The sequence below is a fragment of the Sinohyriopsis cumingii genome, chromosome 2, assembly GCF_028554795.1.
Source record: "Sinohyriopsis cumingii isolate HCF-2022 chromosome 2, ASM2855479v2, whole genome shotgun sequence".
NCBI classification, from domain to species: domain Eukaryota; kingdom Metazoa; phylum Mollusca; class Bivalvia; order Unionida; family Unionidae; genus Sinohyriopsis; species Sinohyriopsis cumingii.
In genome coordinates, this window is record NC_142962.1 from 33,936,714 (window position 1) to 33,950,859 (window position 14,146).

A 14,146-nucleotide genomic window follows, 5' to 3' on the forward strand; every position below is an offset into this window, starting at 1 on the left:
TTCAAAAGGATTAATTCTCTTTTTCTCTGGAAATATTCTGAGGAGTGCTTACACAAAATTTTTGGAAAGACATTGCTTGCAAATTTAATTTGATTTCCAACACCGGAGTGCTATTATTAGTATTTCTACAAGGAACTGTAGATAAGCACAGTACTGATTACAGCATACGTCATCGTCATCCATCTTAGATTTTCCATCAGGATTCGAACTTGAAATTATCAGTAACATTTATTACCAGGACTTCTGCAATTTAATTCGTGGATTATTCTTAACTTTTTTCGGATTTGATTACTGAAACCTAAGTTCTCCTTTTTTCATTTTTAAAGAATTTTTCCAGGAAAATAAATTATTTGTTAAATTTAAAAAAGCTTGTTGTTTTCACTCTGTGTTAGTGTTTATTCGAGCCTAAACACGTAACAAAGTCAACTGAGTGAGGATTACTGCAATAATCAGAGTAAACAAAGTGACAAAATGACCTTAGAATTAATATGAATGGCTCAAAATAAACAGGAAATAGTTATGATTTACAACCTCTGAACACAAAACCTCTTCCACCTCCAGTTCGTAGTAATTAAATAAGTCCTGTTGTGGATACCTGTTTGAAGTCATGAAATATATATTAAGCCATATATTAACAACAACCAGTGTAATTAAAGATAAATAAATTTCATCCTCCAAAATGTAATTATCAAGAATTTCTTCAACTCGGACAGCAGAATTCTTAACAATTCCTCAAAGTTTTGAATGGTTTGCATCTGTGTCATCAATCCAGCCTGATTGCATAAAAAAATCTTAGTGATCATGACTAGTTCTGAGCGTGTTTGATTATATTACTCTGAGTGAGTGTTTTCCCTGCAATAAAGCAATATAATTACGTAAGTGCACAGTACATATGAAACTTGAACAGACAGCAAAGTTTATACTATCAAACATACTTCAAGCTGAAGCATTACATAGGCAACTTTGGACTAAATGCTTAAATTTAAATTGTTTTGCAAAATTTGAATGTAGGACTGCAATTTTTTGTCCCATATCCCCAAAATTTTGACCCTGTGCACACTTTTTCATCTGGAAAAAAAATTAAAACAAATTTATTTTTTGTCAATGTACATCAAAATCCATAATGGAGCTAAAAATGGCCAATGATAAATAAGGATGATAAAAACTGCACGATGACAATGAATATCCATTTTAAAACACTATCATTGAGAACATTCCAATTCAAGTTGCAATGTAAAGTCTCTGATGACTGTTAGTGTAATGTATTTTCAAGGTTGAAGTCGCACTTTGTCATGGAAGATTTCATTTATTTTGAGGCTGTATTAATGACAAGAAACGTAATGCAAATACACAATTTGCCATTTAATTATTGCTTCATTACTTTAAAAAATTAAAAAAAAACATGGGTGTTTATTCTAAAACTGGTAGAAAATAATCAATGAACACTGAAGTAACTTGGCAAGATGAGGAACTGAAAATTCCATGGTACAGGTTATTTCATGTTAACCAAATATTCCAAAATGTCAATGTGTTCACAAGTTACTTGAGCACATGATAAAACATTTACTTCAACAGTGTAGTTTTCCAAGAAAAATATAGTATGCTGCAGACAAAAAAGCTAAGGTGATTCTTTGAGCATTACTAGTGCATTACATAAAAGAATTTTCCTTTGTCCCTTCAAAATGCTGTATGTTATGTTTCACACACAGTCAACTGCCCTTGGGATCCTAGGTGCAAGACTGAATTCATTAAAAAAGATCTTTATTTTCAGCCTAATTATTTGCAAAAATAAACCACACAAATATGCTGCTTATCTAGAATTCTCTGCTGGACGACCACATTTTCAAAGCTGGCTGCCTTAAGACGACCATGCAATACAATAATTTTTCTTGCACTTAACTCACCTCCACTTGCATATTCCATCACTAGATAAAGAGTCTTCTCTGTTTCTATCACCTCAAATAGTTTAACTGAAAGAAAAACAAAAAGGAAAATGTCAATGTCACTTTCTTAGTTTACAAAAGATCTTTCTAATCATACCTGTTTGTGAAATTTCTCTCTTAACCTACGAGCCATACTAAAAACACTCTGTAAAATAAACAATCTTTCCTCTTTAAAATAATTGTCTTCATAATAAATATACATTTCTGATTACATGAGCCCACTATCGAGCTTCAAATTTAAACCATACAATCCAGGCTGTTCTATTGAAAAGGTAACAAGAATTGTTTATCCTCTGAGCTCCATCCCTTGTGACTTCATGAGGGCTCAAAAATATAAGCTGGTGTAACCTCCTGAATGTCATAAATGTCAGAAGCAATGGCAACCCAGTGGACAGTACACCAGACTTGCAACTGAAAGGGTGCATACTACCATCAGATCAGTTGATGGGCAAGGTACTTCACACCAACTGTCCCAGCACTAAATTACCTACTTCTGTTGCTATGCAGAAGGACATCAAACCAAAGCAAAACCATCCCTTGTGTATGTGTTTGTCAGCTGTTGTTGTGGGGTTTAACGCCATTTTTCAGCACACGATAGGCTATACATGGCGGCCAGTATTAATGGTGGAGGAAGAACCCAGGAAAATCCCATGAAGAACCACCGACCCACGATGAAGCTACTGGCAAGCTTTCTCACATACACACATTAGCCGAATCTCAGACTCGAACCCACGCAGACAGGTGAAATGGCAGTGATCCGTAATGGTGAGTGCTTTAGATCACTCAGCCACTCAGGGCCCCGTTTGTCAGAAGTGGAAGGGGGTACAAAACTTCAGCATTAAACATGTACTACCACATGGTCAAAAGACATGCAGACTCTAGTGTAGAAGAGATTATATTCATTCACGATCCCTGCTCTATCACATTGATACATAGAGGGATTGTGTCACAATTTCCAAACATTCTCCATAAAATCTTGAATTTACTAAACAACTCTGCAAAGCTTTTAGCATGGTAGTTTCCTGTGCCCAACATAAGTCAAATTTTCATGCAGAAAATATAATCATGACAAAGAACACTTTTCAACTTAAGTTTTCAAGACAGCTTCTGTGGATGCCATATCAGAATACAACAGGTACCATTTTCATTTAGGACCAATCAGATACTGTGCAAACCCCATGTTGATATAATGACCCATTCTGGATGTTTAGCAAGAACAAGATTTTCAATATGAATACTGTGGCAGCAATATTATGCATCGGATCAGCAACATTTTAAAAAGAATGAAAGACATTTTGTATGAGCTTGATGTTTAAGAATTTACAATTACTGCAAACTCAGGTGGTTAATTCTAAACAACTGTGGCATATACACTGCCCCCATAAACCATACGTATAAATATATACATAGCTGCCAACCCTCACGATTTTGGCATGAATTTAACGACTTTTCAGCAATTCACGGATTCACGCTGCAAGCAAAAAATTCACGAATTCTCCAATTCTCAATTATTTTAAATCTTTAATAAAATAACCGATTTCCCATTAAGCGCTAGTCGTGATACTGGCAGTTGCCGAAACAGTCGGTACTGCTGGTCGCGATAATAGTAGAACTACAGCCGATTGGTACAGTTGGCCCGGTAGCAAGCATTTTAGCCTATTTTAATCTATATGTATAAGAGTACTTTTACAAAATGCTTTTAAGAGAAACTGGAGCCTAACCGGAATTTTGCTCCGCCCATGCGTCACCAACACCGATTTGAATTACTGTTCGGCATTGCGTCTAAGATCTTGAAAATGGCTTCAGCACCAAGGAAAAATAAATGTATTGCTCAAAAAGCGAAGTTTAACTTGGAATATACCAAAAATTGGCCGTGCATTCAGCCATCAAACATCAATATACATTATGCTTTTTGCACACAGTGTGCCACAAATTCTAGTATTGGGCATGGTAGGCAGAAACAATGTGAGGAAGCACATCGGTCGCAAAAAACACGTATATAGAGGTTGGGAAAATTAAGACTTCGCAGATTTCAGCTCTGGAATATTTTAAGCCATCGACAGAAGACCTGCAAGCTACCAACGCCGAAGCATTATTTGTGAGTTTTCTTGTTGAACACAATCTACCTTTATCAGCTGGAGACCATGCTAAATATTTGTTCCGACAAATGTTCCCGGACTCGAAGATCGCTTCCAAATTTTCCTGTGGAAGAACCAAAAGTGCTTCACTAGTTAAAGCAGTGTTGGAGAATGCCACAGAAAACTTGGTCACTGAGATCAACCTGCAGGCAAGAAGCCTGAACTGTTTTGAAAGCAAATTTACGATCAAGCAATTGAGGAAGTTCAAGTCTGCCACAGTATCATGTCTTGGTAAATAACCATAAGAACAAGTGAAGTTTATGCATTTCATAATAAATAGAAATGCTTATATATTTCTGCATGTATGTAGTGTTTTATTTTTTTTTTGCGATCTTGATATAGTGTAGTATTGACGGTCAGAGTGGATGGAGTTACTGTTATGGTATTTTTCACTAATTCATGTCCAATTCACTAATTTTTATCCCTATTTTCACTAATTACAAGCCTGGAAGGTTGGCAGCTGTGTGTATATATATATATATATATATATATATATATATATATATATATATATATATATATAGAGAGAGAGAGAGAGAGAGAGAGAGAGAGAGAGAGAGAGACATACATACATGCACACAAAACGTGTGGACATGATGTAAATGAAGCCAAAATGGCACCAGTGTGAAATGCAGGTCACAGTGCCCATCTCTTCTTGTAAGAGATGCATAAAATTATCAAGTTTGATGATTTTAGCATGAATAAAGCTTGAGAAATAAACTTAAAAAAGTAAAATTTGACCTAAGTCAATGAAGCATGAAATATGGGCAACAGTGACTCTGTTTTGTGATAAGGGTATTGTACTTGTTATGATGCATTCACTCAACAAGTTTCATTATTCCAGTTATAACATTATTAATATGGTGTGAAAAAAAAGTTGGTGGTAAACTCAAGATGATCAAGAATGAACATGTTAACAAACATGATTTTGGTCTTCTGTTAAAAAAGCTGAACAAATTTTATGGGGGGGTGGTCTTGCTGAAACTTATGATAAAAAAATAAACCAAAATAATCATTTGAAAAACTAATGAACTTACCAAAAACCAATAATGTTCAACTTGACTTCAATAATTTCACAATATTTATTGTCACATGAATTTGTTCTCCAATACTACTGATGCTGAAGTTATTTCATACGTATGACAGTGTTCACATTGCAATTAAGTCACAATAATTTGAAAATTTTTGCTGCAAATATATTATATTTCTCTCTTTTCATAACAAATCTCTAAAATAAACACCCAAAGTACATCAACTATATACAAATAATCCCATACATTCACTTGTCATTTTCTCCAATGGACACAACCTGTTGATATTCCAGTCAAGCTCTTTTTCCGGCTTTGGCAAAGATTTCTTTAGCGTTTTTTATTTTTTTGTCACCACTGACTTTTTTGGGCTCAATGTGCAATCATTTTTTTTTCATTCTCAATGACAGCCTTTTTCCTTTCAAGCTGTTGCATGTATTGGTGACATGCAGTGCGCATATTCTAACAGAGGGCTACATCTGTTCTCTCATGCAAGAACTCTTTCTTATTATAGTAATTAACTGCACTTTTTCCGGATACCTTCTGAGCTTAAATTTTTCTGTATGCAGCTTCTTTTGTAGGTGCTGTTCCAAACTCTTCCAACTGTGATTACCGTAATTCAGATCTTTCTTGCACAGGTCACAAAATGCCAGCCCTCTAGTGTTCAGTTTTCTTATAACTGACCAACTAAATCTCTGTCAACTTTTCACTCCAGCCATTCCTATTTCCATGTTTTTTAACTTTTATGTAAACTTTTCATGCCATGGTCTCTCTTAACAACTCGGGATGCCATATTTTGCAAACATGCTTCTTCTTTTCATTGCCATCAGTTTCCATTACATGAAAATTCACTGGATGAATTTAAACCTTTGACCAATCAGAACTCTTTACGAAAGGTGTGTGCTAACTAATATAAGGAACGAATTTACAAGGGTCGTTGCAGAATGGGGCCAGACAGACCATTTTTAAAACCCCGATCGCAGATGATATAAAAACTGGGCTATATCAAGAACAATCCGATTAAAGTCAGACAGAAAATGGAATTCCGCTTTAAAATGGAGAAAAATCATGTCTGATGTTAAGTACAGGTACAATGTTAGACCCCTCAGCACCCTTCACGGGTGCAGGCACTATGAAACACATTTCTGTTTGCATAGCACCTAGGGAGAACAAAAATGGTTGAGATTTACTGAAGCAGTAAAAAGTATAGCTTTATCTGTATGGACATCAACACCTACAGTTACACTGGGAAAAGTAAAACAGTTAACCTCTGCTTCAAGAGGTGAACTGAAAAGAAAACAAATTATTCATTTTAAAAGAGCCAATATAAATATGTTCATACTAACCTATATTGGGATGATCTAACATTTTCATAATCCTTACTTCCCGAAAAAGCTGCAAAAGAATAAAGGAACATGTTAAGATGGAGGGAAAAATCTCAGGTGAAATTTCTAATACAAGTAACATCAATCAAGACAATACCTACAGCTCTTTGCAAACTGCATAATCCCCATACTTGTACTAATAGACTAGCAGATTACATTTATTCAAGCCTAAAGGAGAAATCCCAGTGTCTCACCTGTGAACAATGGTAGACATATAGCTTTCGGCTAACCCAAGTACAAACTTGATTGTAATATTCATCAAATGATCCAGATGAACATACAAATAATGTACATGATAAAGAATGTTAAAGATCTTCGTCACAGAAACTTGTATGCCAAGACTGGAAAAGTGATACCTACATGTACATCTACCATTCCAACACAAGAAAATAATGGTTAAATGGTTCCATTGATTCAAACTACTGCACTTCCTAACAGTACCTCCTCCATCAATCTAAAGTTTATTTCATAATATTCAAACTTGTTAATAAATTTCAGGCTTTCACCTGTGCATTCTGATGCCACATGTACATTACCTACAAGAACATCCTGGTTTTGACCAATTCACTTGGAGTAATCGATTATTTAATTTGTACTACAAATTTCCAAAAACATTTTGTAAAAATGAGGGTATAAAGCAGGACTAAATTTTTTAATTTAAAAAACAATAGGAAAAAAAATAAGACAAAAAGGAATATTTTATAAAGCAAAATAGTATGAAATTATTGTAAATTACTGGACTCATCTTTGTAAAAAGCTTGCTCTTCCAGAAACCAATGGCAATGTAGAATAATAATAAAAGTACTGTAGCAGAAAACCTTATTCTGAAGTATCATCTGCAACTGTAATCTTCTAGGAGCTGAATTTCCGTGACCTCGTATACAAAATTTCCGCGCCTAATCGGTTACTTTTGGGATGTGACGTCATAGTAGTGACTCCAGCAGCTCAAGTGAGAGTTGCCAGAGTAAAAGACAATACCGTTTTGCATTGCTTACGGGTGTAATAGAACATTAAGAAAAGCCTGTAGACAACATTTTTTCTTTTTCTTTTCCGTAAGATAAAGGCATAATGAAAGAATGGATACAATATTACAAACGAGTTGATTTCAAAGCAACACCATACAGCACTCTGTGCTCGTTACATTTCTCAAAGGAATGTTACTAGAGGGATCATGAAAAAATGGCAGCTCAAGGATACTCAAATGCTAGGCCTGACTAAAAGTTGGCGCTGTTCCAGACATACCTTTGGACATTTTAAATCCTGGGAAAAGTGTTAAACGTGTGAGTTACGAAAATAGGCAGAAGGCCGAGTAAGTGACCACAAAATACAAGAATCAATTCACAGATCTTTTATCTACACCAGCAGTGCTAAAAACAAATCGGATAGCCCGACACCCTGGGCCCCTCTGGTTTTAGTTCCGGCCCATCCTGTACTCAAAGTGAGGTGCCCGCCCATCCTGTATTCAAAGTGAGGTGCCAGTCAGGCTTGTCGAAACAAAAATTGTTTGCTTCAGGAAACTTTGATTGCGCTGGTGAAATGAGTAAATGTATTTTCAAGATGTTGACATACATGCCTTAACACGGCACAATCTAAATCAAATCACCATTGTCCTAGGTGAAATTAAGATTTGATTTTAATCAAATGGAAGCTTTGCTAAAAATAAGATTCTAAACCTGTTGTGTTTCGAGAAAACACAATTTTCAATAATCTTATAAAAATTTTTTTAAAAAATTCATTGTATACATGTAGTATGTATAAACTATAATCTGTAATGATTGGAACTGATATAAAACTATTCCTTGGGCAGTTTAAATAACAGCGATTAAAAGAAAAGAGGTCAAAGTTTCACATTAACTGGCTGACAATAGAAACTGGGGGGGGGGGGGAATACTGACCCAGACCCCCCTTGCCCCAATGTGCGAGTGCCCATGGGACATGCCTTTTTTCCCTGTGATACGCCTTATTATTCCCCCAGGACAAGCCTCTTTTGCATATTCTGGTTAGCACTGGCTAAATTGCAAAATAGCTGAAGTTTTGATTTAAGTACGCAAACAATAAAGCCGGTGTGACTAATGAACATAATCCTTATCCTTGCATTGATCTTGTGAAAAGGACTGCCTTTCGGACATACTTCAAAGAAACCATGTTCAACAGTGTGTGTATGTGTAAGCACCAGCAGTTGACTACCAAATAAACGATGCCTATTTTGTTGTTATTTACGATGCCATAGACTTCATTTTAACAGTTCAAATCTGCAGTCACAAGTTAACCTTCATGTGGCAACTGTTTTTCTCATGTTTTGTGCCCCACCTTATTTCCTTAGGTTTAAGTCTTAATGCATGTAACACTGTTTGCTGAATAAAATATTTATTCAGAATTAGTTCTTTAGGGCCACATATACTGCATGGTATATTTTGTTTTATTCCTCGTAATTTAATCATGGTAATTAAACTTTACATATACAGTAGAGGAATGTCAGGTGTTAACTGGCCGAGTTTCTTTGGCGGAAATGGAGATGCAATTTTGTTTGCAGAGAAAATTTCACAGTGATCATTTATTTAAGCTAATTGGTGACAATTTTATTCTTTTAATTTTTTTTATACTAAAGTACTGTTGTAGTTGTTTAAAAACATCTGAAATTTACTTGAATAATGTTTAACCTTCGCGTTCTATTTGCTGAAGAAGAAAAAATGAAGAGAAAAAAACTGTTGTGTGATATTAATTATTCGTCCAGTGCCGGATTTAGACTTGTGTGCGTGTGATTTGAATTTTTAACGTAGCTTTAGCAATTTTTCAGCCATATCGTTAGGATGTCTGCAGTGTGGCAGTTTAGACTGTGGATTGCATAAGTTATATCTATTTATAAATGGTTTGGGGTTGGGTTTTTTTCTTCTGACAAATGAAAACTGACAGACATAATGTAATAATCGGGACTTTGCTGCGAAAATTTGAGAGATATTATGATCGGGAGGTAGATGAGGAAATACCCCCAAAATCGGGAGGTTTTTCTCCCAGCTTGAGAGTTGCCAGGTCTGAACTGTCCGGACTTGTGGAATTTCAGTCAGGGCTTGAGTTTAGTTAAGTCATCAGCCCGGGGCCTGTGCCTAAAAAAATTATTTTAGCACTGATCAGTACAGTATATAAACTATTATAACAGACTGCAGATTCAACTTTTGAATGTGCAACCCAAACGTGGTCTCCTCCTGCTTGCCTCGCTCGCCAATGTTTATGTTTGTATTTGAGGACTGGCTAGTATTGCGCCACGGTACCACATGATCTGTCGTCTCATCAAAACTCGGCAATTTACGGAATCATGGTATCTTTCACACATTATAATCACTAACCGCTTACAATATTTAATTTATAAACATTGCAGTCGAATTACAATCTGTAGACAATTACATACGTAAAAGGAAAAGTTTGATTTCTAGTCTCCTTTAAACACCCTGCTTCCCATCACAATGGCCATAACTGAATTTACTTTGCTCTGGCTGTGTGATCAATTTTCGTCATAAAAACTGAAACAAGTAGGGACAGATGGGCCACTTTGGAAAAGGTTGGACAAAAAAGGTTGTAAAAAAACATGAGCCACTAGAAAGACTCATACTGTCTCATTAATCCTACTTGAACATATTGTGCAGCTAAACAATGCACACCATATGCGACTACGAGTTTCTATTTTCTGTAAAATCGCCAAACAAATGACCCAAGCTCTTAAACAATCCCACCTTTTATTTAAGCAAGTAAGTAAAAGAAAAAATAACCAGCAGAAGAAAGGCTGCTTCCCAAGGACCAAACTACAGCTATCACAAATGTACAATGAACATAATTTGCAATTTCATGTCCAGCACCCTTGAACTCTATATATCAATCACAGGCTTTTTACGCAGCTGCCCTTCTTCAAATAAAAGGTCATCCATCATCCATCATTTTACTGTTCAGGTTCTCAAAACAGTAATGACCATTTCTGCTCCTAGTACATTTTTTACAAGTGTCTCTCAATGGGGCTGATTCTCCACTGGCTGAAAATAATTTTCAAGAATCCAAGATTAAAATTGTTTCTTAAGTACAAATGCAGAGTGCTGACAATGTCTGCAATACTTCAAATAGGCCATTGTGGAAACCCTATTAGATAATAGCCATATAATCTTCATATACAACCAGTCCAAGCTAAACATTCTCTCCTCTAATTAGTAGCTGGAGGCCCAAAATTGTAAAAGAACATGATCCCAGTCTGAGTCCATGGTCATAGCCAGCAAGTAATTATTACACAGTTAAAATTAGTTTTACACACCCCCAGCAAAAGTAGAGTATATTTTATTAGCATTAATGTTATCTGTTACTACATACAGCACTGTTGAATATTCCAGTTAGGGTGTTCACTAATGAAAACTGGTAGATGGCTTAGCAACATGCTGTGCTGATGATTTGACCCAACAAGTAAATGCCTTCACTCTTGTGTGTCAATGGTAAAAGGTAAAAGGACAGAAAAAAAGAACAAGATCAAAAGAAAGGCAGCTCTCATTATGTCATTAAAAAGAGTGGCCCAAAATGCAGCAATAGCTCTTATCTCATGGTCTTTCATTTTCAGTAAAGAAAGGTTCCTCTCAGTGACTAGCTCTCTCGATAGGAAGGACAACCAATGTGAAAATGGTGGACACCAAAAAAACAGACAAATCTTAAGCAGAAAGAGATTATTCTGACCTTTCCTTTTCTATTTTGAGAAAGTCATATAAAACCACAGGTGGCAAAAAAAAACAATAGAAGTAATGAAAAGCCCTTTTGAAAAATAGGAGTTTAGCTTGAACCAGTGGGTTATAAAACAGCATCAAAATATGTATGCAATCTCCAGAAATAGATTTAGATTTAAGGCCCTTTTTACTGCCATGGCTAGTTGTTGTTGTTGTTGTAGGGTTTAATGCCATTTTCAGCACAAGACAGGCTATACATGGCAGCCAGTATTAATGGTGGAGGAAGAACCCGGGAAAACCCCGGAAAGAACCACCGACCCACGAGAAGCTACCAACAAGCCTTCTCACTTATCCACATTGGCCGAGCCCGAGACTCAAGCCATGGCTAGTAGTGATGAATCATTTCAAGCTTCAGGTTGATAGTGTATGCTATTCAGGTGACAAAAACTTGCACCCAGACAATACTCTAAAAGAAACCCACAGAAACTGTGAATAAAGTGAATAAAATTTAATTTATAAATTTATTAAAACCACTGGAAAACCACAGAAAACTGGCTTTGATCTGGCACACATTTGCAATATGGAAGAAACTCCCATGTTTTGCTATGAGAAATTTAATTTTAACAACAGTTAGAGACTAAATTTTAACAACTGAGAAGCAACATTTCTTGAGAGTATTAAATTTGGCAACAAGCACAAAACTGAAGCCACTACTTTTGTGTGAATGCAAAGACCATACTCCAGGAATTGGGCAATGACTGGACAATGGTAGAGGAATTTACCACTCTATTTGGTGACTTAGATAATGAGGATGAATTCTCTGGCTTTGAACCAGGTGGAATTAGACATTTATATAATACCGTAAATCACAAAAATGGACTTGGCTGACATTCTTTATTCAGCAGAATGTTTGAAATTACTGTATTATTTGATACTGTGAATGGGATCATTTCAGACTTCCATTTTTATACATGTATGTGACCTATAATAGAATTCTTTGATTTCTCACATAAATGGATTTAAATTTTTTTAATATTTATGGATTTCATTAAATGAAGACAGACAAAAGATTAAGCTGTAAATTTATATGTGCTATATTCCACTCAACAATATAAATTGATTTTGATCTTAAACTGATTTTGTCTTTATTTTTCCTATATGTCTTTCCAGTTTGGCTTGATTATTCTTCCAAAGTGAAAGTTACTAAAGTACAAGTCACTCATTATAGACAGATTTGATTTCCAAAGTAGACCTTGACTAATAGGAGGGCCAGAGCGATATATAACTTTATGCAACCTTCAAGGTAGGGGTTGGGTGGGCAGTCAACTTACAGTTGTGGCACCCCTTAATCAAGTATAACTAGCAGGAAAGATCATCAGTCAGAATTCCAAACCGCAAGTGGCAAACAAGTCCACCGAACAATGCAATAAAAATCCGAAGGCTGGCTGGTACCATATTCATTTAGAACCAACTATATACAGTACAGCTCACATGATTTTTCATTTCTCCATGCTTCATGGTGGGGTTGGAGCAGAGGATTAAGAACAAGAGTCCCTTGAAGGGACTGATGATCTACTGAGCAAAAAAAGATTCTGAGGAATTCATGATAAGACCATTTCTTCCTTTTAATTGTCAAGCGTTGAAACCACATAATATTCTTCAGCAATAAAAAGATTTTCAAATTAGCTGCTGTAGTACACATAGTGGATGTCAGCTTGGTACCACTTTCATTTAGAATGAAGTGGATATCATTACAAGTATTTTGGTGAAAACCCCATGTCATAATGATCATCCTTTCTGCAGAGTAGTGAAAACAACTTGTTTTATGAGTCATCACTGCAGCCATAATTGTATGTTTGGCACCATTTTCATTTAGAACCTACTTGTTTACATAAGTCTACTGGTGAAAACTCCATGTTGATATAGCCATCGATTTGAAAAAAAGTAGAGATGTGACCATCCATTCTAAAGCAGCATTAACTCATTCACCCCTGCGGCTGCATTTACACGTCAGGAGGTAGAAGCCCGCTGACGAGCTCTGTAGCATCAAGGTCATGTATGATACACTAAAGTGGGTGGTATTATAGAAAGATATATGTAGCTCTAATGATACCAAATAATATCAACATTCTGGTTGCACTACAAAATACTGAGGGAAAAACCTAATTTTTGGACCAATTTTTTCCACCCAAATTTTGCCTGTGGTCGGAATCCGATTTTGCATCTGGATTTTAGACTTTTGGGCCTCAGATCTGTGGCAGACCGGTTTGATCTGCACACAGACAGGTGAACCTTTGCAAAAAGTAGGATAAGATGGGCATTTGGAATAAAGAGTGGTCTCGATACAAAAATGATGGGTCTGTTAAGCAAAAAAAAAAGAACTCCAACTTTTACCTTTTTGCTCATGCACGAGCAAAATACCCAGTGAAAAACAATGTTTCTAACACAACTAGGCATTAGGATAATGAGAAATCTCATGGAAGTATTAAGATGTATTCAGAAATAGCCCCCACAATGTGTTTCCTCCTCGCATTTCAGGTGAAAATGACAAAAACCTATAGGGGTTAATGAGCTGACAAGATTTTCAAGACAGATGCCTTGAAAGCCATACTGGATGTTAGATTGACAAATTTTTATTCATGACCAACTGGATATCATAAGAGTCTCGTTGTAAAACCCCACATCAATGGATCTTTCTGTGCAGTTAAAGTTGCGATAACAAGAATTTAAGATGGATGCGATGTTGTATTACAGATTGGCAACATTTGTATTTTGGACCTGCTACAGAGCATTTAGAAGTCTTTTAGTGAAAGCCCAATGCTGATATGACAATCCATTCAGGAGTAGCATTAACAAAACTTTCAAGATGGCTGGTGTAGTTGCCATATTAGGCATGATACAACACAATTTTTATTCAGCATCAACTAGACATCACAAGAAAACATCTAGTAAAATCCCATT

At 35.9% G+C, this 14,146-nt stretch overlaps 1 protein-coding gene across 8 annotated transcripts in view; it reads right to left on the reverse strand.

Annotated features, from left to right (window-relative positions):
• The window catches only part of LOC149804599 (MAP/microtubule affinity-regulating kinase 3-like), a 184,194-nt gene that overhangs the window by 104,835 nt on the left and 65,213 nt on the right, over positions 1 to 14,146 (reverse strand). For all 8 annotated transcript variants that reach the window (XM_089942108.1, XM_089942117.1, XM_089942151.1 and 5 more), the window contains exons 4-5: positions 6,456 to 6,504; positions 1,905 to 1,970 (exon numbers count right to left, since the gene is read on the reverse strand). In XM_089942108.1, the coding sequence (XP_089798234.1) occupies positions 1,905 to 1,970; positions 6,456 to 6,504 (115 nt within the window). The remainder of the gene's footprint in view (positions 1 to 1,904; positions 1,971 to 6,455; positions 6,505 to 14,146) is intronic.